Raw genomic sequence first — 26,215 nt, 5'->3', positions numbered from 1 at the left:
ATGACCCTGAGTTTGTGACCTGAGCCAAGCTGAAATCAAGAGTCAGGTGCTCAACCAGCTGAGCCACCCAGGTGCCCCTCCCCTCATTCCTTTTATTTATTCCTCATAGGACATGCCTTGGTTTGCCAGTGTCCTTTAGAAAACTACTCTCCAAATATGATCTGTTGGGAATGGTACCTCCAATTGTCTGGATAGTAGGATTGGATGACTTTCTTTTGTTCCATATTATAAGCTCACACAGGGTTTCCACTCAAGTAAAATTTCTGGATCAGTGTTTCCCAGTGCATCCAACAGATCAGTCATCCAACAAAACGCTTCATGAAAAGAAGGTCAAATTAATTATGGAAACACTGCACATTATATCTGCCTCTTAAAATTCTTAATGCATGTTAACATATTAAAAGCTGAGAAGGTCGTTGGTAAAGAAACACGTTAAACTTTGTTTGACCTCAGAATTTCCCACACTAATTATTCAGTGATCCCAAGACCTTTTTTTTTTTTCTTCTTAAACTTTTCAGGTTTATGAACACCACAAGGTACTAATGCTGTGGTGGGCATAATGGGAAATGCTGTTCTTGGCTGTTTCCAGTGATTCCTCTACTCTGTGCTTGTTCATCTGGGACTGGTTTCTTTCACCTTCATCAAGGATTTCCTATTAGTCTGAGCCCACTGTATAATTTCAGCAAAATCTTGAAGAATTCTGACTCTCACAGTCAGTAGATGAGGTGTTCTCCCCACTTTGTGGAATTTTTACATTTTTCAACCTTATTTTTAAATAATGTTTACATTTGAAAACATGTGTTCTGTCTTCATCAAAAAGTCCCCGGTGAAAATATCAAGCAGGCCGAGGTCAAACAGTAGCCACACTGCGACAGCCTGCTGCTCAGGTCCACAGAAACCCAGGCTTCAGCCTTCCCGGGTTAAACCAGGCCTCCCTCTGGTTCTACCACCGTGTAGGCTACTGCACACATTTCTCTATCTTGTACACAAAGACGCAACGAGAGACTGCGTCAAAGGAACTACAAGTTTCAGCGTCAGTACGTCCTATGACAATCTCCTGCTCCACTGGTCTAGAAACCAACTTTATCAAAAGAACCCTTTCTAGCGAGGAGACAAACCAGTACAGAAAGAAAGTAAATTGAAAAGCAGTACTAACACATTCCTATTTGAAACATGGATTTACTGTCACTTAATCTGAACCTATATATTTTTTTCCGGCCTTAAGTTGGAATGAGAGTCTGTTTAATGATGAATTAACAGATACACTGTAGAGTAAAAATTCAAGTTTCATACAGGAAGTGTGGTAAGAATAGAAGGCTGCTATTCATTCCAGAAGATGGAAAGTAACAATCCGACCATGAGTCAGCCACAAATGTAGGTGTAAAAACATAGAAAAGAAAAACCGTGACTATGATGTATAATGGAAGGCATGGTGGGTACCGCGTGAGGAAATGGCCTCATGACCCTCAGTACTGTTCAAACCCGCCTTAGAAAACGCGGTCTTGTTCTGGGGACTACAGCTGACCCAGAATTTAGAGAAGGCTTGGCAGAAAGGCACAGGGATAATTAAAGGGTTTGAAAGACCTATGAGAACAGTTTAAGGGAATTGGGATTATTTAGCCATGAACAAAAAAAGAGAACGAGCAAGAAAGAGTGGCTGAAGGGGCAATTTAATAACAGTTTTCAATTATGTGAATGGCTCTTGCATAGGGGCCTGTGACCAGCTGTTCGATCCCTCCACTGAGGACAGAACAAGAAGGAACAGGCTTAAGCAGCATGAAGAATTTAGGCTGTAACTCATACAGAATTTCCTGATGCAGAAAGTTGTTAAAGCATTAGGGTGAATTACCAAGGGAAGCCAGAGAATGTTCTCCTCTTTCAAAATACTATAGATTCTCTTGTTTTTAAAGGTTGGAAATTCTCAAGGTTCTTCCTGGCTCCTAGGATGTAAAATCCATCATTTTGGCTCTTTTAACACTGCTCACCGATGCCACCTGACAGCACTGAAGACAAGGTATGGCGATTCACATGCTCCTTCTGTGTCGATCTTTCATTTTTACTACAAACCATTCTGTATCCTAGTGGTATATTCCCTCCTTTTGTCTGGCAATAAAGAAGGCAAGAATTAAAAACCAAGCCAGCTTCCGTAATGACCTAACTGAACTAAAACTAAAACCCAGCTAAAATGACATTTTGGCCACTCTAGCAAAAATACATAAGGACAGACTGGCACAGGAGGAAATTGTTGAGGAAAAAAGATAGGTACAATGGCAATGAATCGACATCATCCTTTTTGGTGCCACCATTTGCTGCCCAACATAGAGGCCTCAGACTGTTTCCCTCTGTATCAAGGATGATCTGGCCCTCTCCCCTGAATGCTACTTGCAAGCCATCTGAGTAAAAGCTCTTGGAGTAGACCGTTTGGCCCCAGGTTTTGTCTTGTTTGGGTTTCTGGGTTTTGGCCAATCCTCTTTTTGCCCTTTATGTGGCAGGCACACACAAAGAGCAAAGATCTCCAGCTCCTTCGATTGTGAGACGCAGTTTGGAAGGATCTTGGGATTCCACTCCTCTGCTGGGCCTCCTGTATCAGTGACTCTCCACAGTGTGGAGGCTAGGAAAAGAGTCAGTCATCAGGACTGCTGCTCCATTATGGCCAACTGCAGGGTGGGGCTTTATGCAGGTGCCATCTTAACAAAGTAGGCAAACAGTTACAAGAATGCCGGTATCTGGACTTGGCAGCCAGAAGACAGCATCACCAAAATAATACTTAAAAAAGGCATCACATGCCAAATTTGGAGTTGGGGGATTTGCCCAGCATTCAGAAACCCAGCTTTTGGGTTTCTTTCACGTTATGCTTCCCATAAACCCCGAGGCACCCAAGGGCCAGGCCCCAGATGGCTGCCAAGGCGTCAACCAGAACACTCATTATTCTGTCAGGATTGCAGTATTGTCAGTTCGTGGCTACAGAAGAAATGCGATGGGAAGATTTCTGAGCGAGTCCCATATCCTAGCTACCGTCACCACATACAGTGTGTTTTTAAGAGAAGGCAATTAAGCATCTTGACTTTGAAGATTTTTGGAAAATTCATGTCAATGCTCAATCAACTGGGAAAAAAACCGTATAAAGTAAATGTTATGCAAGAGACTGTACCCAGTAGTTCTCAGATGATACAAAATGAACTAACCACCTTAAAAAAAAACTTGCCTAAACCTAAAGGCAGGAACTAGGTTTCCACCCCCCACCCCCAAAGTTTACGGAATTGAAGGATGGGACAGGAATGAAGCTGCAGTGTGATCACAATAAATAAAAGGAAGGATTAGAGTATCTGAATGAGGTTAGAATTTTTAAAAAACTGCCGAGTCATCCTGAAAGAGCAACAAAATTAAACCTAGAAGGGTTGTCTAAGGAGAAGACAAAATACATGCATTCTCAAACTGTTTCCAGTTTACTTTTAAAAACTTCCTGGAGTCAATGTCTCTCTGTTGGTTTGTCTGTTATTATATCATACACCAAAAGGCTAACAGTCTCATTCTAAATCTGAAGGATATGTTTAGAATGGTCTGGCTTCAAATATGGGAATATACAAACTTCACACTGGGAGGCTCCCAGGTAGATTGCCATGCTCTACGTCAATGTTTCTCAGGTAGGGGCATTTCTGCATTCCAGGACATCTGACGATGTCTGGGGACATTTCTGGTTGTCACAACTGAGGGAGGGATGTTACTCATGTCTAGTAGACAGAGGCCAGGGTCCTGCTAAATATCTGATAGTGTGCAGGACAGCCCCCTCCGACCATGAATCACCTGGACCCAAGTGTCAGTAGTGCCAAGATTGAGAAACCCTGGCCTAATGTTTACATCTCACATTACCATGGTTCATTTGTCAAAATTCAGAAACCAACACAGGGACACAGTGTTAGCTACACACCAGATGTCCCTGGGAGCCCTACAGGGCACCCAATAAGCAGGTAGCTATCCTCTTACAACACAGAAATACAGGAGCCATGATAAGGCCTGTTTTGCTAGGAACTGGGAAATAAAAGCCACATGGATTAATGTATCATGAGTAGAGGAAAGAAAAGGGACAAAGGAAAACCCCAACCTAGAAGTCACAAGGGAACCTGCTAAAATCACAGACTCAGATTTGAAATCAAGCTGTTTCTCAAATAGACAACCCTATGCAATGTATTCCAGGATGAACGGTAGCAGAACTTAATTTAATTGTGGCAAATAATTATCCCAGTCAGCTAGGATATGAAAGTGTGTATGTGGATGTATGTATGTTGTCATTTTACTTCATAGAATTCCTGCCCATTGAGAAGAAAAATAACTAAATACATAAATGTTGAAGATGTTCATATGCATGAATAGAATTTCCAAACAGTCTTATTGATGGAAAATGGCAAATATATGGAAAATACCAAGACAAACCAAGGATTTTTTTTTAAAGTTTCATCTCTCCTTCATGCCCAACTTCATTTTTGCTGTTCCATTAAGAAAATGCCCCCTTCATAAATCCAAATAACTATTTCAATATTGTTACCGCTGTTAATAGATAAAGGCATTAATAACTCACAGCCCAACTTTTCTGGTCCTGACTGTGGAAAGCTTGTGTTTGGAAAGATTGGCTAAATTTAAGTTGCTCAAAACCATTTTATGAATTAGTGTGTACACAAAGACTTTAAAACTGTAAGGGAAATGGCCAGCCAGGGTTAGACAATATAGGACAGGCAGTTCCGGTCTGTTCCCTGAGCTGTTATTACAATTTCTCTAACAACCTCTAAATCTACCGAGGACATCAGTGGAATATTTTACATAAGAGAGAAGCCTGCACTAGCAACGAACATAAAAGGAGGAACAAGAACAAGGTGTAAAGAATATTAATGACTCTTCTTCCAAACAATCCCAATTTTTATGAAAGCCAAATGAGTGATAAAAAAGTCTTCTCTAAAACTATACAAAACCTGCATGTAACAAATAAAACAGAAAGAAGGTGGCATTTTGATCCTCTTAGACACAAGATTCTTGTCCTTTACATTTGAGCTGCTGAGGAGATTATAGTCAGGGACACAAGGGATTGCTTATGAGAGCCTTGACACAAGGCTGGTTCATATTTTGCACTTAGTCTCTGCTACTTCTATTCAGAGAACAGCTGGTCTCACATGGAGGGCCACACTGTATGTACAGGACTCTCTTCAGGATCTTCTATTGCTGTTACAAGTGTCATTACCTGGAAGACCAGGCAATCTTTGCTAATAATGACCACGCTTTGAAATGAGTAGAAAGAAGTATTAATACTGGAATTAAAATTTTAAAAATAAATAGGGGAAAAAACCAAATTGTGGAATACCCATACAATGTAATACTATTTAGTACTTTAAAAAAATGAAGTAGGGATACACAGAATATGAATAAATCTCAATTATACTGAGTAAAAGCCAGGCAAAAATGAGTACATCCTATAAAATTCCATTTGCATAGAGTTATGGACTATGCAAAATAATCTATAGTGATACAAAGCAGGTAAGTTGTCATCTACAGATGGGGATGGGTGCGGGGGCCCTAGGAGGACCTGGAGGGATTAAAAACACAACGGGCCTAAAAACACTTTTTAGGGTGATAGGCATGCTCCTTTTGATTGCTGTGATGGATTCATCATGTGAACACAGGTCAAAAATGATCAAATTGCACACTTTAAAAATAGAAGTTTAAAAATGAACAATTCATTAAAAAGAAGATATGAGAATGAAAAAAACTTGGGGATACCTAGCTCCTGATATGATACATTTAACTGTGCTACAGATGAAAAAAGGCTCAAAGAAGTAAAGGAAATAGCTCAAGATTATCTATTATTTTAAAACTTCAATATGTACATGTAAAGTAGTCTTAAAATATAAAGACAGAAGTGATTTCCTATGGGAACAGACAGGCTGATCTCTGAAATCTTTTGAATCTTTAATTCATTTGAGAGTTCTAGAGGCTCTGATTCTAAGCAAGGCCTACCTGGGACAATGCTCAGCTACTGTACCTTCAACAAAATTCTATACTCATCTACTGACTGTATGAAGGTACAAGTGAATCCTCAAAAGCCGCTATGATAAATCCATACTCCTAACTTTTTGATCACCTCTTTTTCCCCCTTCTTTTTGGTAATCTGTGTCCTTCCTCCTCCCATTACATGCTACAACATATATGAGCTACAAGGACTGACAGGTTCAGGTCTACCTATACTGAAGTAGCAAAAAAGGGAAAGAAGAAATAGAAAAACCTATGAGCATCACAATCTTCTTGAGCACATAGCTTATATTAAATTCCTTGGTTAACTTGCCACTCCTATAAAAGAGCTGGCTGACATGGAAATGTATTTATTAGATGAATGTTTACATTGCTACAGAGGAGGAAAAGGACTGTATACTGGCATTTGAGGTAATGCCATGGCAAAAAGCATATCCAAAGGCAGCTCAGTTGGGAGAAGTTTCATTTCTTGTACATTCAACATCACTTTGGATGTCTGTGGTAATACTTTAAAAAAAAAAGAGGGGAGAAGTGGGAACTCTACAGAAGAAACTCAGCTACTACATATGGAAAGAAGGGTAGAATTGGAAAAATCACTCTTAGGCAGCCACCAATATAATCACTGAATCAGAAAAGGACCATCAGAGGAGGCTAAAATTTTAGGGTAAAAGGTTCTTAAGGAATAGGATATTCACAGAGTCTCAAAATATCACAAACAACTTCCTAATTACAAAGGGAAAGGATACTTTTATTTTTTGAAAGATACTATTTATTTATTTATGAGAGCTACAGAGAGGGAGGCAGAGACATAGGCAGAGGGGGAAGCAGGCTCCCTGTGGGGAGCCTGATGCAGGACTCGATCCCAGGACTCTGGGATCACGACCTGAGCCAAAGGCAGACGCTCAACCAATGAGCCACCCAGGCACCCTGGGAAAAGGATACTTTTACAATGGAAATATCTGGCAGACACTGCCTTAACATACTTAGTATTATCAGTAAAAACTAAGTGTCATTTTGTCCCTCCATATGTGATACAATGAGGAGAGAACATCACCTCTGTTGTTGCCTTTCCAAAACATTTTAATCTAAATCTAATCAGGAGGAAAGAACTAGAAAAATCCCGAATATAGGGATTTTCAAGAGAAGTGGTCTGAGCTCTTCAAAAACGTCATGGTCATGAATGAGAAAAAAAATGCTAGGGACTGTTCAGATTAAGTGAAAGTACAGAGACATGACAACCAAATCTAAGACAAAAACCCTAAGTAGATCCTAGAAGAAAATAGCCACCCATAAGGAACATTCTAGGGCAATGGAGAAATTTTGATGTGGACTGTATGCCAGGTGATATTACTTCATGGATATGAAATTTGTGTGATGACAGCTTTGCAGTTATGGAGGAGAAAGTCCTTTAAAAAAACATGTGTGGTGAAGTGTTTAAGGGTTTATGTTTTATGTTGTGATGTCCTTTGACTTTTAAATAGTAAAGGGAATGAGATATGAGATCTATGGGTGCTCATTACACTAGCCTTTCTATTCTTTTTTATGCTTGAAATTTTTCCAAAATAAAATGCTGGTTGGAAACCATGGTTTCTTCCAAATCATCCCTTCATGGGGGAGGGCAAGGTAGGTGGGAGGGTAAGAATGACATTATTTTCTTATAAAGATTTTATTAATTTGACAGAGATATATAGAGAGAAGAGAGTACGCACAAGGAGGGGGAGTGGCAGAGGGAGAGGGAGGCGCAGGCTCCCCGCTGAGCAGGGAGCAGGACGTGGGGGCTCAGTCCCAGGACTCCGGGATCATGACCAGAGCAGAAGGCAGGTGCCTTACCCTGAGCCACCCAGGTGCCAGAGTGACTTTAATAATTATTATTAAAAGTGTGTGTGTGTGTGGCGGGAGGAGATGGCACTAATGTCATTGGTGTAAGATGTGAAAAGCTCTTCAGAATTACTTTTCTCAAAAAATACAAACCTAACACCAAACTGATTTGCTCCCTACAAGAGCTCCTGTAGGGAGCAAATCAGCTACACTGTTCCTAAAACATCCTCTCATTCCCTGCCTATATGCGCTTTTCCAAGGTAACTGAATTTTCAGCATAAAAAGTCTAAGAACCCCCGTATTTACAGACATTTTTCATATTTGAAATAAAGATGGAGAGGTCAAGAGTTGTGTTTGTGAGATAAGAGGTAAGAGGCCTCCCATAACTGCTGTCTTGGGTAGAAATCAAGTATTTTATTTAAAGTTCTGAAGATAATGAGCAGGTTGGAGGCCAGCAGTCACTGCTCTAAATATTAATCAGGACTCCGAATTACCCATTAAAGATAAAATCAGCCCAAACAATAACACACGGTGATTATCCACTCTTCATTTACATGTTCAAGGACAACTGTCCTGACCTCAGGCTCTCCACTCCACCTGACTAATAAACCAATTAACACCATGGCTCCAGGGAACCTAAGCACAATTTTTAAATCTATGCAAATCCGTAAGTATGCTCCACATTAATTTATGCTAGAGAGTTCTTATTTAACAGAAAAGTTTCACACATACAACTGTCTTTAGATATCACAGAATATACTTTCTCAAGTATGTTGCAGGACAGGTTTTGCGAAAGTTCAAGATATAATGTTAACTCTTCCACTACTGCCTTCTGCAATCCATCTGAAATCCAGTTTAGGACAAGGCAAAACCAAAGAAACAAAAAACACAGTAATGGCTTCCAGAGACTGGGAACAGGCAGGATGACAGCAATGGAGAGGGAATTTTAGGGGTGATGGAAATGTTATGTCTTGATTGTAGTGATGGTGACACAATGTACTTGTCTGAACTCAAAGAACTGACGACCAGAATAAACTTAATTGCATGTTAAAATTATATTTTTTTAAATGTAGCTTTAAAAAAAGATAGAAAAGGGGATCCCTGGGTGGCTCAGCGGTTTAGCGCCTGCCTTTGGCCTGGGAGTCCTGGAGTCCGGGGATCGAGTCCCGCGTCAGGCTCCCGGCATGGAGCCTGCTTCTCCCTCCTCCTATGTCTCTGCCTCTCTCTCTATGATAAATAAATAAATAAATCTTTAAAAAAAAAGATAGAAAAAAATCTTAAAACTATTTTATCCGGGGCCCAAGTGGCTTAGTCGGTTAAACATCCGACTCTTGATTTCGGTTTGGGTGGTGATCTCAGGGTTGTGGGACAAACACATTGCTGTGGGCTCCGTGCTCATCTCAGTCTGCTTTTCTCCCTCTCTAAAAAACTAAATAATAAAACATTTTATCAAAATGCCAAAAAAAAAAAAACCCTCTACCCCACCCAAAACAGAAAACCTCAAGCTGTTAGAGAATCAAAATACACTAAGGGCCCTGGTTAAACAGATAAGGGTATCTGGTTATGGATATCTCAGGAGGAAGGTTTACACTATCCTTCATTTTAAATAATCTTTGCAGAAAGAACCTTCCATTAAAAATTCAATTTGTCAGCCAGTGACAAACAAGGAAAAAATAAAATGGCAATACTGAACTCATGTTTCCTTCTTTCCATGAGTTTTTGGGGGAAGTTTCAATGTGAATTAGAATTAATGGTGAACTGATTAAAGGGAGTCTAGAATATTCTTCCAACTGAAAGGATGGCTCTCAAAAAAACCATTTTTTGTGGGCAGCCCGGGTGGCTCAGCGGTTTAGCGCCGCCTTCAGCCCAGGGCCTGATCCAGGAGACCCGGGATTGAGTCCCACGTCGGGCTCCCTGCATGGAGCCTGCTTCTCCCTCTGCCTGTGTTTCTGCCTCTCTCTCTCCTCTCTGTGTATTCTCGTGAATAAATAAATAAAATCTTTAAAAAAAACCATTTTTTGTTAGCACCTGTGACTCATCTCTTATGGGAAGGGAAGAGAAAGACAGGAGGAGGGAGAGAGGAAGGCAGGAAGGCAGGGGAAATTTGGTTGTAACAGTGATTACTTTAGTAGTTTGAGCAAAGAGGGATGCCTGGGTGGCTCAGTGGGTTGAGTGTCTGACTTCCGCTCTTGTCATAATCTCGGGGTCCTGGGATTGAGACCCACGCTGAGCCCCATGTCAGGCTCTGCAGTAAGCGGGGAATCTGCTTCTCCCTCTCCCTCTGCCCCCACCCCCACTGGTGCTCTCTCTCTCTCAAATAAATGAATAAAATTTTTAAAAAACGTGGAGCAAAGAAAAAGACATCAGTTATCTTCCTTAGCAGTTCAAGTGTATGAATGAAACAGGTTTCAACTACAACACAAACCTACCTTCAAAATACTGAAGAAAATAACCATCACCCCACATGAAGAAGTTAACCACGCAAACCACAACAAAGTAAATGGATATCTCTGAAGCTAAATCCACCATAGCTTATAATTTAAAAAACCCAGCAACTGAGAAGCAAGAGTCAATTCAAGACAATATTGACAATACTCTGACAAAAAGTCCTTCCTGAAAATCTGCAGGAATTCTGTCCATAAGCAGGCCTAACAGGAGCACGGTGATACTAACTCTATTTATAAGTAACTCATTGTATTAACTTACTAATATTGTAGTTATTAGTCAGTATTCATCATGACTTCAACATTTACCACCCAAAGAGGTGTGAAAAGAATGTCTACGGAACTGAAAGACCTATATTTTGATTACTGAACAACAAGCCAAAGGCAACCTAAGCAAAGCAGAATTTTTAGGAGTTATTTTAAGGATGGATAATATAAAATGTGATCAATTGGCATGAGGGATGCTGTCAAACGGATTCAAAAGTGTCCTGGCATGGTATTTTAACACTCAGAGAGAAAACAGTATGTCAAGAGTCTCTAAAATCGAATCCACAGATGCTCGGTTATAGATAAAAGGAATTGTTAATCTTGGTAGGATATGCTCTTGTTACAATGCACTTTAGATCACTGGAAGCTAACAGTTCTGAAGTACCCCTGCCACAACTCTTGAGTGCTCTGCCTCTACTGGTTTAGTGAGTCCTCCCAATCACCCCTAGAGCATAAGGCCCAGAAAGGTTAAAAAAAACTTGCCCCAGGTGGGAAATGGTAGAGCTAGGATTTGAACCCAGGCAGTTGGCTTCAGGGCCTGTGCACTTAACCACTCTGCTACTCACTACTCTAGATATTCTGGGATGATTATTTACATGAGATATACACTTGCTCTCAATAGTTGAGGCTGTAATTTATTCTCATTTCTGTATCATTCTCTATTACAGCAACTGTACATTGGTGATATTCATTTTTGTCACATGAATATAAAAATTTCACAGGGCAGATGAAAAAGTAACTTATTCATTTTGAATGCATGAATACAACAGGAGGCAGGAAACAGATGTAAAATAAACAGATTTTGGTGCCCAAGCTCTTGTAGGTGAAGCATGCAGAATATAAAGTTGGTATAGTCGAATTCATCTCAACAATAAAGTCCTTAAAATGTTTACAGAAGAAAACACTACAAACTATTGTGGGAGAAGGGGGTACTTCTCAGGGCACTGCCAAATACCAATTACAGATATGTGACTCTTGTGGAGTTGCTTAAAGGTATAAAGTTTTCCCACTTAAAAGGCATTATTTGTTGGTTTCATTTGCAGGAAGACTAGCCACCTGCAATCAGGAATAGAATATCTTAAATAAAGATCATGGGGCGTGTGTGTGTGTCTGTGTGCATACATGTGTGTTGCGATAGTGGTAAGGGTGTTTATCCGCGTCATCCTATTATAACCAAAAATTCATATATGGGATCATGTTTCGTAGCTCTTTATTCAGTGTAGTATTTGAACTGGTTAAAGCCATCCATTTCCACTCAGATGGTTTAGCAGAAGAAAATATTGGCTTGGAACATAGGGAACTTAGGCCTTCTGTCTAGATCTGACATGATATAATTGCAGTATGTAGAACGTAGTAAGTTATGCCTGTCGGGCTTCAATTTTCTCATCAGAAAAAGGAGATGTGATAAATCTCCAAGTCTGTGTGACTACTGCTGGGGAATACCTGACCTTTTTCAGGTCATAAAGATCAATCTACTCTGACAATCGAGTTGTTTCCATAGATTATTTTTTTAAAGATTTTATTTATTTATTCACGACAGAGAGAAAGAGAGAGAGAGAGAGAGAGAGAGAGGCAGAGATACAGGCAGAGGGAGAAGCAGGCTCCATTCAGAGAGCCCCATGCAGGACTTGATCCCGGGACTCCAGGATCATGCCCTGGGCCGAAGGCAGACGCTTAACTGCTGAGCCACCCAGGCGTCCCTGTTTCCATAGATTATGAAAAGAAGAACAACCTGATGATGCATTAATTGAAACAAACTAGTTTCAAAACTTCACTTCTACTACCCAAAAGAGTCAGTTTCCCACTAAATGTTTTGATTACAGTAAGCTTCTAAAATGGAAAAATCACCCTGTTGCCTCATTTCCTATCAATGAAGACACCACCATCAAATCCATACATTAATGGAGAGTTTTCCTGTTTGATATCCACAGATACGACTTCACATCCTGGCTTACTGGGTCATTCCTTGGAAGACCTATACTGATTTTTAAATAGGCAAAACACTGTACTTGCATGTGATGGTAATTTCTGTAACTGATTTAGAACTATTTTGAAGGGTTTTTCCCCCCCAGCTTTCTTTACTGTAGTCAAATGCACATACCATAAAATTCACTATCTTACCCATTTTTAAGTGGACAGTTCAGTGGTACTAAAGTACATTCATATTGTTGTGTGGCCATCACCACCATCCATCTCCAGAATGGAGAGATCTGGATCTGAGCTAAGGAAAGCTTTAAAAGATCACCCAGTGAGCACATGAAAACACCCCTCTCTCCTGGCCACTCCTAGGCTCTTGTCTGGTTCAGAAGCTGCACCTTTCTAACTATACCACTTCTCCTCCTGCCATACAAGGAATGCATTTGTAGGAGAAAATAAGGACTTTCTTGTCGTTTCTTTAGATTTAGAGACAGAGGTCTTTGAGCACAACCTTGCTCAAGGAACCAGTCTGGCCCCAGTCCCAAGGTCTTGACACTTCAAAAAAGGGCAAAGGGCATTTTTGCTGGTGTTATCTTTCGCTGCAGCAAACAGCACATTTTCATTCACGCTGCCCAGGGAAATGCAAGGTGACTGCCAGGGCACCTGGCTGAGGAAAAGCATGCCAGGTCCAGGATGTTGATTGCGAAGTAAACAGAATGGACCAGTTCAACCTGATAGCTAGCAAGTTGAGAGGCTTCACAAATCGAAGTAATATAAACCTCGCCTGGCTCTGTACACACAGAATGTGCCCAACATCCCACCAGAAACATCCAATTGCCAATCCTCGACTTCTTAAAATGAGCATTCCCCTTACCTCCCAGTCTCTTATGTTCTCATTCTGTCTTGGCATCTTGTATTCCAGCAGGAACCCAGAATAAAGTTACACCTTGCGAGGGTGGAGAGCCCAATCAAAAGGTACATATTTGGGACTGAGGGAGTAGTGGAGGTCTGGGGACACCGGACGAGGAATTATACTCTTCCACCAGCTATGGGGTAGAGGTAAATTATTCATCCATTTAAATAACAATAAAAACACAACCCCCAAAGCTTGCTGATTTCATTCTCAAGGTATCGGTAAGATTCAAGGTCAGAATTCCTGTGAATCAAGGTCAGGTATGATTATCAGTAGCAATGGTAACAATGTTACTGGTAAGTGTAGTAGGTACAAAGGGTAGGGAGAAGCTGTTTCACGGTAGTGAAAGCAAACTCTGCGTGGTTAGGGGAGCAGATTAGGTAAGGTCTGAGAACTAGACAAACTAGGATTTATTCAGGGGGCCATGGAAAGAAACGGATTTCTACACATGTTGTCATCCAGTGAATACATTTCTTTAAAACCAGTATCAGGGTAGTAAGAGCAATGACAAGGTCAGGGTGTAGAGAACAGTAAGGGTGGCAAGGAATAAGATCAGACAAAAGAGGTTTCTTAAAAGAAAAAGTGAGCACTTTACTCATTTTTTTCTAATTCTAAATGTCCAAAGAAGAAAATTCAGAAAATATCATAGAGAGAAGAAAATAAAATCCACCTGTTACCACTTTCGTATCTTGATGGATTCCTCCCCTCCCCCCACCCACCCAGGCTCACAAAGGACATTTCCAAGAGCTTGAAGACTGGCTAGCCAGGGCACATTCACTAAGTATGTGAGGACAGACTGAAGGTTTGACATCGAGAAGACAGCATTGCTATTACCAAGACACATGGTTTAGAGAAGAACGGGTTCATCCAGCAAAGGATGAGGTATATGGGAGGACAGGGACATGGCTCCTGATAAGGGCATAGCATTTGGGAAGGCAGTGACCCCTTGTCCTGACTCCCACTCTACAGAGTCAGAGACTAGATCTTACTTATTCCTACCACAGAAGTGATAATTACATGACGTGATAGAAGTGCTAACTGTCACTGCAATGGTAATCGCATTACAATATATTAATGTATCCAGTCAATGTGTTGTACACCTTAAATTTAAAAAAAAATTTTTTTTTATTTATTTATGATAGTCACACAGAGAGAGAGAGAGAGAGAGAGAGAGAGAGAGAGAGGCAGAGACACAGGCAGAGGGAGAAGCAGGCTCCATGCACCGGGAGCCCGACGTGGGATTCGATCCCGGGTCTCCAGGATCGCACCCTGGGCCAAAGGCAGGCGCCAAACCGCTGCACCACCCAGGGATCCCCTGTACACCTTAAATTTATACCGCTTAATATGTCAAGTATATTTCAATTAAAAAAAAGAGCAAGGTGCACCCAGGTAGCTCAGTCCCCTGAGTGTTCAACTCTTGGTTTCCTCTCAGATCATGACCTCAGGGTTGTGAGATGGAGCCCCCGTATTGGGCTCTGGGCTCAGCAGGGAGTCTGCTGGAGATTCTTTCCCTCTGCCCTCTCCTCCCCTCCTCAAATAAATAACTAAATAACTAAATAACTAAATAAATAAATCTATCTTAAAAAAAAAAAAAGAGGCAGCCCCGGTGGCCCAGCAGTTTGGCACCTGCCTTCGGCCCAGGGTGTGATCCTGGAGACCCGGGAGTCCCACATCGGGCTCCTTGCATGGAGCCTGCTTCTCCCTCTGCCTGTGTCTCTGTCTCTCTGTGTCTCTCTCATGAATAAATAAATTAAAAAAGCTTAAAAAAAAAAAGCCAGAGCCTGCAGCCACAGGCAATACAATGAGGTGATGGGATGAAGGCTCCAGTGGCCCTTGACGCTTGAAGGCAGACTTACATTCTGACCCTTACTCTCAACTGAAGCCACAGTACACATACAACTGAGTATATATACATTTATATCACCGTGTGTGTGTGTTTCACAACTAGAATTTTAAAAGTCACAGAGGGGGATCCCTGGGTGGCTCAGCGGTTTAGTGCCTGCCTTCGGTCCAGGGTGTGATCCTGGAGTCCTAGGATCGAGTCCCACATTGGGCTTCCTGCATGGAGCCTGCTTCTCCCTCTGCCTGTGTCTCTGCCTCTCTCTCTCAATCTGTGTCTCTCATGAATAAATAAATAAAATATTAAAAAAAAAAAGTCACAGAAATTTTATTAAAGAGAAAACAATGTTTAAGAAAAATAAGCCATTACAAGTTGTTTTATAACTGGATTTTAAAAAAATGAATCTGGATTATCTGTGGCATTAATATTCATTTTGTGAAAGTTACTTGTATCTACATTCTGGAATAGAGCACAAAAAATATCTAGAGGTACTGATAGTCTATTTACATTTTGGGATGTTTGAGTATGAGGCGGAAAAATGCATTTATTTCTCCACATCCATTTTACATTTATAGCTACTGTGCCATAACTTTGGCACAACAATCCAAACAGGCTGTCCAACGCTAAATAAGGGGGCTTATTACGTGGGCATTTAGTCAGTGTGCCTGGTTAACTTTTAAATGAATGCTCAAATGGCTTTAAACATCTCAATATTCACAATGTTCTGAAGAGGAGGCCTTCTGTGGTTTTACCCTAGTCAGTGATCAGAGACCAAAGGTCTAACCCAATTATCTGGTTATCTCTACAGCTAGTTCTATTGTTCATGGGATCACAATGGATTGAGAAATCCTATAAAACAAAAACAGCTCTTAGCATTAACAAAATCAACCAAACAAACCTAAGAGCACCGTGAATAATGTGATAGTTCACTGAGCTCACTCCTTCAGGGCCGGTGGTATCACACAGAGGAACAACTTTTGACAACAAGCTATCCAGCAATAGTATCAAAAGCCACAAAACCCTTTCTATCTTTTAGTCTGGTAATCCCATTCCTGAGAATTTATCCTAAGGGGAAACCTCAATGAAGAAAAATAGCTAAATGCCTAAAGATGGTCACGGCAGCATTACTTACCTCAGCCAACAACAGACAGAGCCGCCATGTCTCTCAATGGAGTGCTTGGATATTTGGGAGGAAGAGAGTGTTTCTGGGGGGCACCAACTGTGGTGAGGAAGAGGCCACGGGGCCAGATAAGAGAATGGGCAAGTTGTGCATTGGCCTAGGGATGGACACCAGCAGAGCATGAACCTCTGACCCTGTTATATGGGGAGTCACCTTTCAGGCCTTGGGATAATAGAGGAATGTCAAATCTACAGCAAGATGACTTAAAAAAATGATAGTCATCTCAACTCTTTACCAACAGCCACTGAAAAGCAGGGTATGATGATAGAATTGAGTTAAAAAAGAATAAAGATGGGGTGCCTGGGTGGTTCAATAGGTTAAGCATCTGCCTTCAGCTCAGGTCATGATCCCAGGGTCCTGGAATAAAGTCCCACATCGGGCTCCCTGCTTAGCAGGGAATCGGCTTCTCCCTCTCCCTCTCCCTCTGCCCTTCACCTTGCTTGTGCTCTCTCCAATAAATAAATAAATAAAACCTTAAAAAAAGAATAAGGAGACAAAAAGCTAAGAGACTAAAAGACTCACCTATAAAAGTTAGTTTCTTTTTTACGAAGGATTTCTGGGCTGGAGATTGATTTTTTTCCCTTGCTGAACCATTGCAGACTCCCTTCTCTCCCAGCACTTTCGTAATAGCCACCACTAGGTCCCTGATGCAGATAGAGATTTCTTTTCCTTCTCTGTACTGTCCTCTCTCCCAAAACCCAGAGTCCAGATGCCACTGCCTCCAGAGGTTTCAAGTATCAATCCCCTACCTACCCACCTATCACTGGAGCTAATGTGAGAAACTCAAGTTGTCTGTTTTTATTTTCATTAACTTCTGAAATACAAAAAAGGAAACACGTTTCTTAAGAAGGTGAATGACTCACAAACTGGAAGCAGCTCCTGACACTCGGCTCAATGTTACTGCCCCCGAACGATGCGACTTCACCCAACTGTCTTGGGATCTGGATAGAGTCATGCAGGAGGAGGCCCAGCCTGCGCTGGTCACAAAATCCTGTCGAACTTGCCACTTGCTTGAAGAGGTCTACAAAAGGAAGAAGAGAATTTCAACAAAGAGCAGCACCGAGTCGATGTCAGCAGAACCTACCAACCACCTCAATTCCAGCACTACTTATTGAGAGTAGCCAATATTCCCACAGAGAGGGGTTCCTTCTAATTCATGCTAATCTGCACATTTACTATTTTTATGGATCAAGTTAATCATCACTGTGTGTATACATAAAGTGTGACAGCTTTTAAATAAACTACAGCCCTGCAAGAAATGCAAGTTTACATACAGTCTTGACACCTGAATTTTCCTAAGCCAAAACATAATCCTTTGGGAAATATTTTATATATAGGATGTAACCATGGTCCTAAAATAAATATTTTAGCAGTAAGAACCACCTAACTGGTCCAAAGTACCAGCCCCTTTGGACATCAGAGATTCAAAAATGTACTCAAGTTGCAACTTCTTTATGAAATCATAAGATCATTGAGTTTCTTGCACGTGTTCCCACAGGATCCTGTATATTTGTAAATTAGCTCCCATCACTTTATACTCTCACTGATTTAATACACATCTGTCTTTGTGGCTGCAGCATGATATCCCCCGTGAGGGCAGGGACTGTATTTGGTCAGCTGTGTACCAGAAGTGTCACAGAATGAATGAACACACCCAACACTTGCAACGTATGTCTTGTTCTCAGAAATAAAATCGTTTCAATCATATGTTATATTCAAAGGATAGTTGCCAACAGAAGTAAATTCAAGGAATTTTCATTGGCATATTTTAAACTCTTAAGTAATTGAATACTACAACCAGGTATCTAAGATGTCAATTACAAAAGTGAGACAGCATGCACAGCCTTTTTGTCACCTCTCCGATATACATGCACAGATTTTTTTCAAGATTATGAATTACCTTCACCTATCTCAGTTTGAAGTTTTTATTTTTATTTCACCAACCTCAAAACATGTTCCCTCTTTGTTATTTGAAACACAGGCTCAAAGTTCCCTCTGGTAGTACAATATGCTGGGATTTATACCATTGATAAGGTCAGATGATAAACTAACCTATAAGTAATTTCACTATTTAAAGAAGGAAAACCCACAGAAAGATTCTACTTTGCTCCCAATACCTTTTAAAATGGTTAACTAAAGCTGTTCAGTGCTTTTTCTTTGGCTCCGAGGATAAAAAAAAAAAGCTCAAGTGGAAACGACATAAAAGTGAGAGCTAAAAGGGCCTGTGTATTTTGTGGCTTACTCCTGGGGGGCAATGAGCAGTAGGACACAGAGTGGCTTTGGAGAAATTCAATCTCTTTTATCTCCTGCCCTTCCTTAAGCTCAGCACAGCTCATCCCTGCGTGGCTAGGCCTTCGGGAAAAAGAGAAATGACATGATAGGCGAGGTTTGCTTAATATTCCTGCCATAAAGACTTCTTCCGGGCAACTAAAGTGGAGAAACACGGACAGTCCCTCACGATAGCAACGAATGTGTGCTTCGTCATTGCAACCATTTCTCCTGTAGCATTTGCTTTTCATTTGGATTCACACATTTTAAGCTGAAGAACCCAAGAGCTAACCCAAAAGGAAATTCTATAAGGTGATATTTACCCTGTAAGAAATGGCAAGCTATCTGTCTCTCAAGTAATAAAATGTGAGTCACGTCACAGAACTGGATATGTCTGTACAACTCGCAGTAAGATGATTAGAAAATAAACAATGTTTCTTGAACACGAATGCCAGATAGTACTCTTTAAATAAGAATCCAAAGACTAAGCAAGTGCACGGATTAAACCTTCACATTTATTTTTCTGACTTACACAAAGGGGTTAGGAAATCAGACTTTATCCTCTCGGAACATGTGTTTTATTCAGACACAGTCAATGTAATGTAAAATAATACTTGGACTGGAGAAGTTAATCCTCATTCTCTATTTAAATACCTGCAATTTAATGTTTGACAGGGAACGGTACAAACCAAGTTTTAGGGCACTCTAAAAGCAGTTCTCCATCTTACAAGAGGAACCTGCCATCAAGTAACAACACTAGTCACTCCTCATCTACAACAGGGGTAATTAACCAACATTACTAAAAGAATACAGAGTTAATACACGTGACTTACATCTGTACTTGTCTTCCAAATGGGCTTTACACAGAGAAATGATGCCAGTTTTAAAAGACAGGACCCGGATCCTCCCCGTTCGTCCCCTATTATGAATAATCAAACCAGAAAACAATTACCAACATTTTACTAGATTGTAAACACTTCTTAAGAAACAAACAAATAAACAAACCCTGGGATACAGGAACTCTACTGACCACTGTCTCATGAAACAAGCCCTTTATTGGTCGTATAAAGATCTGTTAAGAACTTGTCTGCTCATTAGGTACTATCTTCTTTATCTACCTTATCAATTTGGCTGATGGCCTGGAATGCAATGGAAATGTGACCACTTTGACTAAGGAAACTTTACCAAGTTTTTGATTCTTAAAAGTCCTTACCTGAGTTGTAATGGCAGCTCTACATAAAACGAATAAAAAATATCCTTCTGTTCAATGGAGAGCCACCCGGGTTTAAGTTGGTAAATGGAAGGATTACTACTGTGCCTCCAAGTTACTTTGGTTACTAAACAAATTGCCTACTGTGCTTACTGAAGCCCCTCCCCCCACCGAAAAACCCAGCAAGTGACCTGCTCTGCCCTCTTTCACACTCTTAGGTTTTCATCAGAATGCCTGGGTTGAGAAGAAAATCACTCACTTCAGGCCACATGACACATAAGAGAAAATACGGACATTTGTCTCCGTAAGAAAAATGTGATATCCTCTATGAAAGAACATTCAAATATGTGATCTTGGAGAGAAATTTAAAAACAACCTATTGCTATATTAATGTTTTAAGTATGTTTACAGTTTCCTTTTCATATAAAGCTGAAATACAGTATTCCACATGACAAACTTATAAACGGTTCATTTTATCCATGGGAAGAAATGAAACACGAGAATGAAAAATGTTCTGTTTTGTAGAAAATAATTTTCAATAATTTGCAGGTTTTACTTTGTTTGCAGAAAGAAAAGTGAACCTTGCATGGTGCTTAAAAAGAGAGAGAGAGAGAGAGAGATAGATCATAGAATAATTCTCCCATCTAGCACTTCAAAACTGCAAAGGACAGGCCCTAACTGCAGTTATCTTGGGTGAACAAAATGCTCAACTTTTAACTGGTACAATTTATAAAGAGAGTCCTAGTGCATTAACAAAAATTATGATCGTTGGAAGATTCTTTGCTCTTTAAAAAAGGCAAATCCAAGTTTAACAAATAAACTTCCTAAGATAGCTCAGGTCTTCAAGGAGTTAAAATTGTCCCCAAATAATGGTGAGGCAGGTAGAAGGGAAGTTCTATACACTCAGAATCCATTCATACGTCATCTGCAAAGAGCACAGTGCCAAAACACATGTGAAGGAACACCTGAGTACAAACCCTTATCAGGGCAAAAGCCAAGTGTAATAAAAATCCATTATGCTCAAGGGCTTGGTAAATAATTATCGAATTAAATAGCCAGGTAGTCTTGGATTTCAAAAGGCACTACCTTATCAGAATAACCAAGAAAAAAGTATACATCTTAATGACGGAGGTGGCAAGAATCTACGACAAAGGCAAAAGGCAAAATAGTTGAAATGCAACTCCTTTCAGAAGACCTTCCCAGATTTCCAAAGGGGGATATGTTCTTGTTGGCATGTGAAATGAGGCATGTAATCATTTTGAGGTCTAAGAAGAATTCAGTCAAAATTAAAACCAATTCTGTCTGCTAACCTTCCTCAGTTGTCTTCACGTATAGCTCAAGACAAAAACAAGAACTGGGGATACCTCCTCTGTGCAACTCAAAAGAAATAAACAAAGTGCTCTCCAGGAGAGTGAACAAGGGAGGTGCTAACCAGAAACTGGGAAACGTTAGAAAACTTCCTCAGTGTGAGAAGCCAAGTTTGTCCCATTAAGGTCTTGTTCTCATTTTGTTTGGCTTATTAATTCACGATCTTCTGCAAAGAGCTCCTGAGGATCAGGGCATACTACTCAGATCTGGTGACAGGTGTGCCAGCATCTCCAAGAGCACATCCATTTCTGCCAGTGCGTGGGAGCCACCCCCGAAGTGGATGGAGGAATTCAAATTACACAAGCAAGAAAAGGCTACACACTGACTCATTCTACTATTTGAAAAATGAGTATGAAAAATGAGTCTCTCAGGGTTTTGTTTGTTTTCAGAGAGCCATCTACATTCTAGCTCTCACCTCCTAGATCATCCAAATATTTTTCAGCTTCAGTGAACGCAAGAATGATTTATCACAGGGCCAGTATTAGGTTACAGGGCTTCATGAACCTTTCATTCTGAGGATGATATTTCTAGACTGGGGCTCCTGCTGTGATGCTAATTACACCGGCACCATTCTGTTAACTAAGTGTCCTGTGGCCGAGTCCATAAAGAGCTTGCCATACGTACGTGTCATAAACATTCAGCAGCCAATTGAGACACATATCCACGCAGAGAGGGACGTTGACCAGATTGTTGTGCTCTTGCTCTAGGCGATCATAAATAGTGGTCAGACAGTTAATGACCTGCAGGATATCCATGGGCTGGTCATTTTGCTTGAGGTTGTGCTGGTCCAAGGCATCGCATGCAGCCGATAGGCTCAAGAGATCCACTGCAAAAGCCACATAAAGTCACAGGTGATTCCAGGGGGAAAATCCTTTTTTCATCCTTTTTCCCTTTCTTTTGAAAATCCTGGTCAGGTTGTCTCGTACTCTTTAGTGAACACCAAACCCAAAACTTACCCTCTTTAAAAAATTTTTTTTTAATTTAAATTCAATTCAGTTTACATGTAGGGTATTACTGGTTTCAGGGGTAGAATTTAGTGATTTATCTGTTGCACATAACACCCAGTGCCCTCCTTAATGCCCATCACCCAGTTACCCCATGCCCCCACACACCTCCCCTCCAACAACCCTCAGTTTGTTCCCTATAGTTAAGAGTCTCTCATGGTTTGCCTCCTTCTCTGCTTTCATCTTATTTTATTTTTCCTTCCCTTCCCCGATGTACATCTATTTTGTTTCTTAAATTCCACATATGAGTATTTGTCTTTCTCTGACTTATGTCACTTAGCATAATACCCCGTAGTTCCATCCACATCGTTGCAAATGGTAGGTATTCATTCTTTCTGATGTCTACGTACTGTTCCATTATATATGTATATGTATGTGTGTGTGTGTATACACCACATCTTCTTTATCCATATGCCCTTAGATAGCTCAGCTGGTAGAGCAGAAGACTATAGAGCTAAATCCTACCCTCCTTTACAGTGGTTTGTCTTCACCCTCCAGCTCTAAGTTTGAGGTCTGGAGTATTGAGGATCTGAGGTTACTGTGAAATCCTGCTGGCACTGGGTGAAGAATGTGGGCAGGGAAAGCTTCCATTCCTGAAGTACAGGGATATTTGAGAGTTAAGGGAATCTAGAATGTTCTAAGGGAAAAGAGTCATTTTCACATTCTGAGTAAGAAAAACTCCGTTTTACTAGAAATTTTGAAAGAGTTTTTCGGATTAGTATCAGAGAAGGTCAGTTGGCTTAATCTGTATGGTTAGGCTTGTGTAAACTCTCTTTCCAGCTATGCATTTGTAATCAAGTGTTTTTCACCTTGAAATACCAGTCACCTCACAATCTCTCTGCTACTTTAATATTAGGTGAAAAAAATCATCAACTTGATTAAAATTTTCAGAAGAGAAACTAGGGGGATCCCTGGGTCGCTCAGCGGTTTGGCGCCTGCCTTTGCCCAGGGCACAATCCTGGAGTCCCGGGATCGAGTCCCATGTCAGGCTCCCTGCCTGGAGCCTGCTTCTCCCTCTGCCTGTGTCTCTGCCTCTCTCTGCCCCCCTCTCTCTCTCATGAAAAAATAAATAAAATCGTAAAAAAGAAGAGAAACTGAAGTTAACTGCATAATCTACTCAGTTGTTAGACCTGAGGCTCATTTATTTCTTTACCTTCAAACTGTATTTTACAACACACTTTTCAAGTCCTCTAAGAATTTTCTAAGATTGGCGGGGTGAGGGGGACAGCGGATTCCCCCGCCCTGAAGTGTTATTTGCTCATATGCTGCAAGACAAAAAATTTAGCAAAAGCAAAACCTCAATGTTGTCCAACAGCAGCAACTCGAAAGCTTTACTCCCAAATGTCAGGGGAAGATGCTCTTCTCTAAGGCCAATTTATTAGCCAAATTGGAAATGCAACAACAGTGCTTTTCTAACACCTTATACACTTAAGCTCTGCTCTGAATTCTCCGTCCTTTGAGACAAAGAATCAATGGTAATTAAGTAAATCTCTCCTGCATCTAGCGGGAGGAGGCAGGACAATTCTGATGTAACCGCAGATAAACCTGGGCCATTCCAGTTCCTAAACCGAGTGCCCAATGCAAACAGATGCAAATTTAAAGCTTCAATGTAGTTTACTAGTTATCTGTAGTCAGTTCTAATTAAATGTGAAGGGAAAAACAGTGGTTAATACCTCTGTAGGTTCATACCTATGTCGTGCACGTTTTTCTCTTTTAAAAAAGAAAAACAGTCACCTTTGAAGTTTCTCTGGAAGCCAGGAGGAGACCTGGTGGTGGAAGCAGGAGGGGTTTTTGTCTTTCATCCCAGGCAGTAATAAAGCTCTGTGGCTTCCGTGCAGTTTCCCTAAATGCCCTGGACTAGCACTCACCCTATCAAAGCAAAGGCCCTACTCCTTTTGGGTTAAAATCCTCTCAAGATAGAGAAATGACCTCTTTACATGGAAGCTGCGAGATTTTATTTAAAGTGGCAGAAAAGAACATAACTTGATTTGAGAGGGAGGCAGGTAGGCAAAAGAATGAAGAATTAAAAGATAATAATAACATAAGCAGGCAGGAGGCCTGGAGCAGGAAGGCCCGGGGAGCAGGAGCTGCAGGGAAGGACACCAAGGGCTCCAACATTCACCTCCTCCTCTTCTGCTGCGCTGCCTCACAGGGCCAATGCTCAGGTGCAGGTAGTGAAAACATTCAGAAAAGCAGCTCATCATTTCCATTAGCACGAGAGAGGAACAGCTTTCTTCCAAATACCAATATTCTCAGCATGATTCTTTGTAAACTGAAGGAAGCTATGGGTAGTTGGGAGTTTTTCTATTATTTTCTTGTTACTCTGCCTCAATCATTATAAATATTTTGCCTTACATCCAAGGATACAAGAGCTAACAAGTGAGAATTTTTAGGCTCAGTTTTGTACTAAGAGTCTCATTTACTCGTGTGCTGGAAGCAAACGAAGCAGTAGCAAAATGGCCTGGATTTCTCTTTACGGAGTCCACTCCTACCTCTATACAGGTGAATGGCTAACACACAGAATAGAATATATGGAGTATAAATAGCTCCAGAGAGGAGCAAGGCGATTGCTCTGGAATAACGGGCAGGGATGACATAGTTAAGAGAGAAATACTGCACAAGGAGGGAGCTCTGCTAGAACCAGATGCAGTTAACCATGAGAACGGTCCCTCGCAGGGGACAGGAGAATGCATTTCCCCAAACAAACATATCAAACAGAATTCCCCTCTCATGGAACAATTTTTTCAAAGACTTCAATTCAGGTCTCCAGAGCCATACTACGCACTTGAAAAGAGGTGGGAAAATCGATAGGGACAATTTAATTGCCACACAGACAGACACTTATGTGTTCAAAACGGCCATCTTAAGGAATACAGTGAGATTTTTGTTTGATGAAACATTAAACATAAGGATTAGCTGTTTCTAGAAGCCTCAAAAAGCAACCAACACACAATTGCGTGAAACTGTTTTTTTTTTTTTTTTATCTCAAACTAGGAATTTCCATGGGGGGGGTGGATGTGAATATATGTATCTTCTTACTAGGGAATATATTTTAAAGCCATACAAAACCCCAAAAATATTCTAATACACCTATCTTTCCAAAATTGTTTGTACAGTAGAGGATACTATAGGTTTTGACCTCATCAAAGAATAGGGACCACTTGGTGGCGTCCCTCTGCGTAAGGGCTGTGGGGTTGAGGGTTGAGGGTGGGGACAGGACAAAAGGACTCCCTCTCCAGGAGCCTCTCTGCTGCGCAGGAAAAGCAGAAAATGAAGGCAGGGGAGACTAAGCACATTCACGGCTTATGAGGCTCTGGTTGTGACTAATCACCCTTTCAACATTCTAGATTCAAACGCTACCTCTACTCTTCTACATAGGTCACAAGTGAGGAGCTGAAGCCCAATTTTTTTTTTTGTCTTTTACTGACTCTTGGGCTCCGAAGGCTCCTGGAAAGCATGTTTAGAATGGTTCTGCAGTAGAGAAAGCAGAGACCAGAGAGAAGGAGCACTGCTGTGAGAATTCTAGCAGGACACGTGGAGGTCCATACCGAAGAGCAGAAACTGAGGTTGCATAAGGTGTCCTTGTAGACTTTACAGAAAAAGAAAACCATCTCACATATTCCTACTTACTATTCCAGTAAGAATAGTGGGACAAAAGAGAAGCACCAGAAAGTCAGTCAGCATAAGTCTTACGGTGCCTATATAACCCCAAGCTCATTCCATGGATCAACCCAGAGACTCTGTGTTAACAAATAAACAATCCCGTGACCTACTTTGTGCAGACAGATACAGAGGTGGGTACTGGGGGCCTAAGCACTATGCATCTGCTGGCTCTTGCCCGGGCAGCAGGCACTTTCAGGAAGAGGAGGCTGTTGCTGACATCATGTCATCCTCCAGCCAGCTTACACTTTCCAAGCACATCTCTGCCCAGCAAGAAAGTCAGTGCGCTCTGATGTGGTTATCTGTCTGTG

General features: G+C 41.0%; 1 protein-coding gene across 20 annotated transcripts in view; it reads right to left on the bottom strand.

Annotated features, from left to right (window-relative positions):
• The window catches only part of DMD (dystrophin), a 2,162,139-nt gene that overhangs the window by 72,073 nt on the left and 2,063,851 nt on the right, over positions 1-26,215 (bottom strand). For all 20 annotated transcript variants that reach the window (XM_077887780.1, XM_077887782.1, XM_077887777.1 and 17 more), the window contains 3 exons: positions 21,865-22,066; positions 19,496-19,581; positions 17,258-17,415 (listed from right to left, as the gene is read on the bottom strand). In XM_077887780.1, coding sequence (XP_077743906.1) covers positions 17,258-17,415; positions 19,496-19,581; positions 21,865-22,066 — 446 coding nt within the window. The remainder of the gene's footprint in view (positions 1-17,257; positions 17,416-19,495; positions 19,582-21,864; positions 22,067-26,215) is intronic.

This window comes from Canis aureus, chromosome X, assembly GCF_053574225.1.
Source record: "Canis aureus isolate CA01 chromosome X, VMU_Caureus_v.1.0, whole genome shotgun sequence".
Classification (NCBI taxonomy): Eukaryota; Metazoa; Chordata; class Mammalia; order Carnivora; family Canidae; genus Canis; species Canis aureus.
Note: the sequence above shows the minus strand (reverse complement) of the source record. Positions and strands in the feature narration are given on the sequence as shown.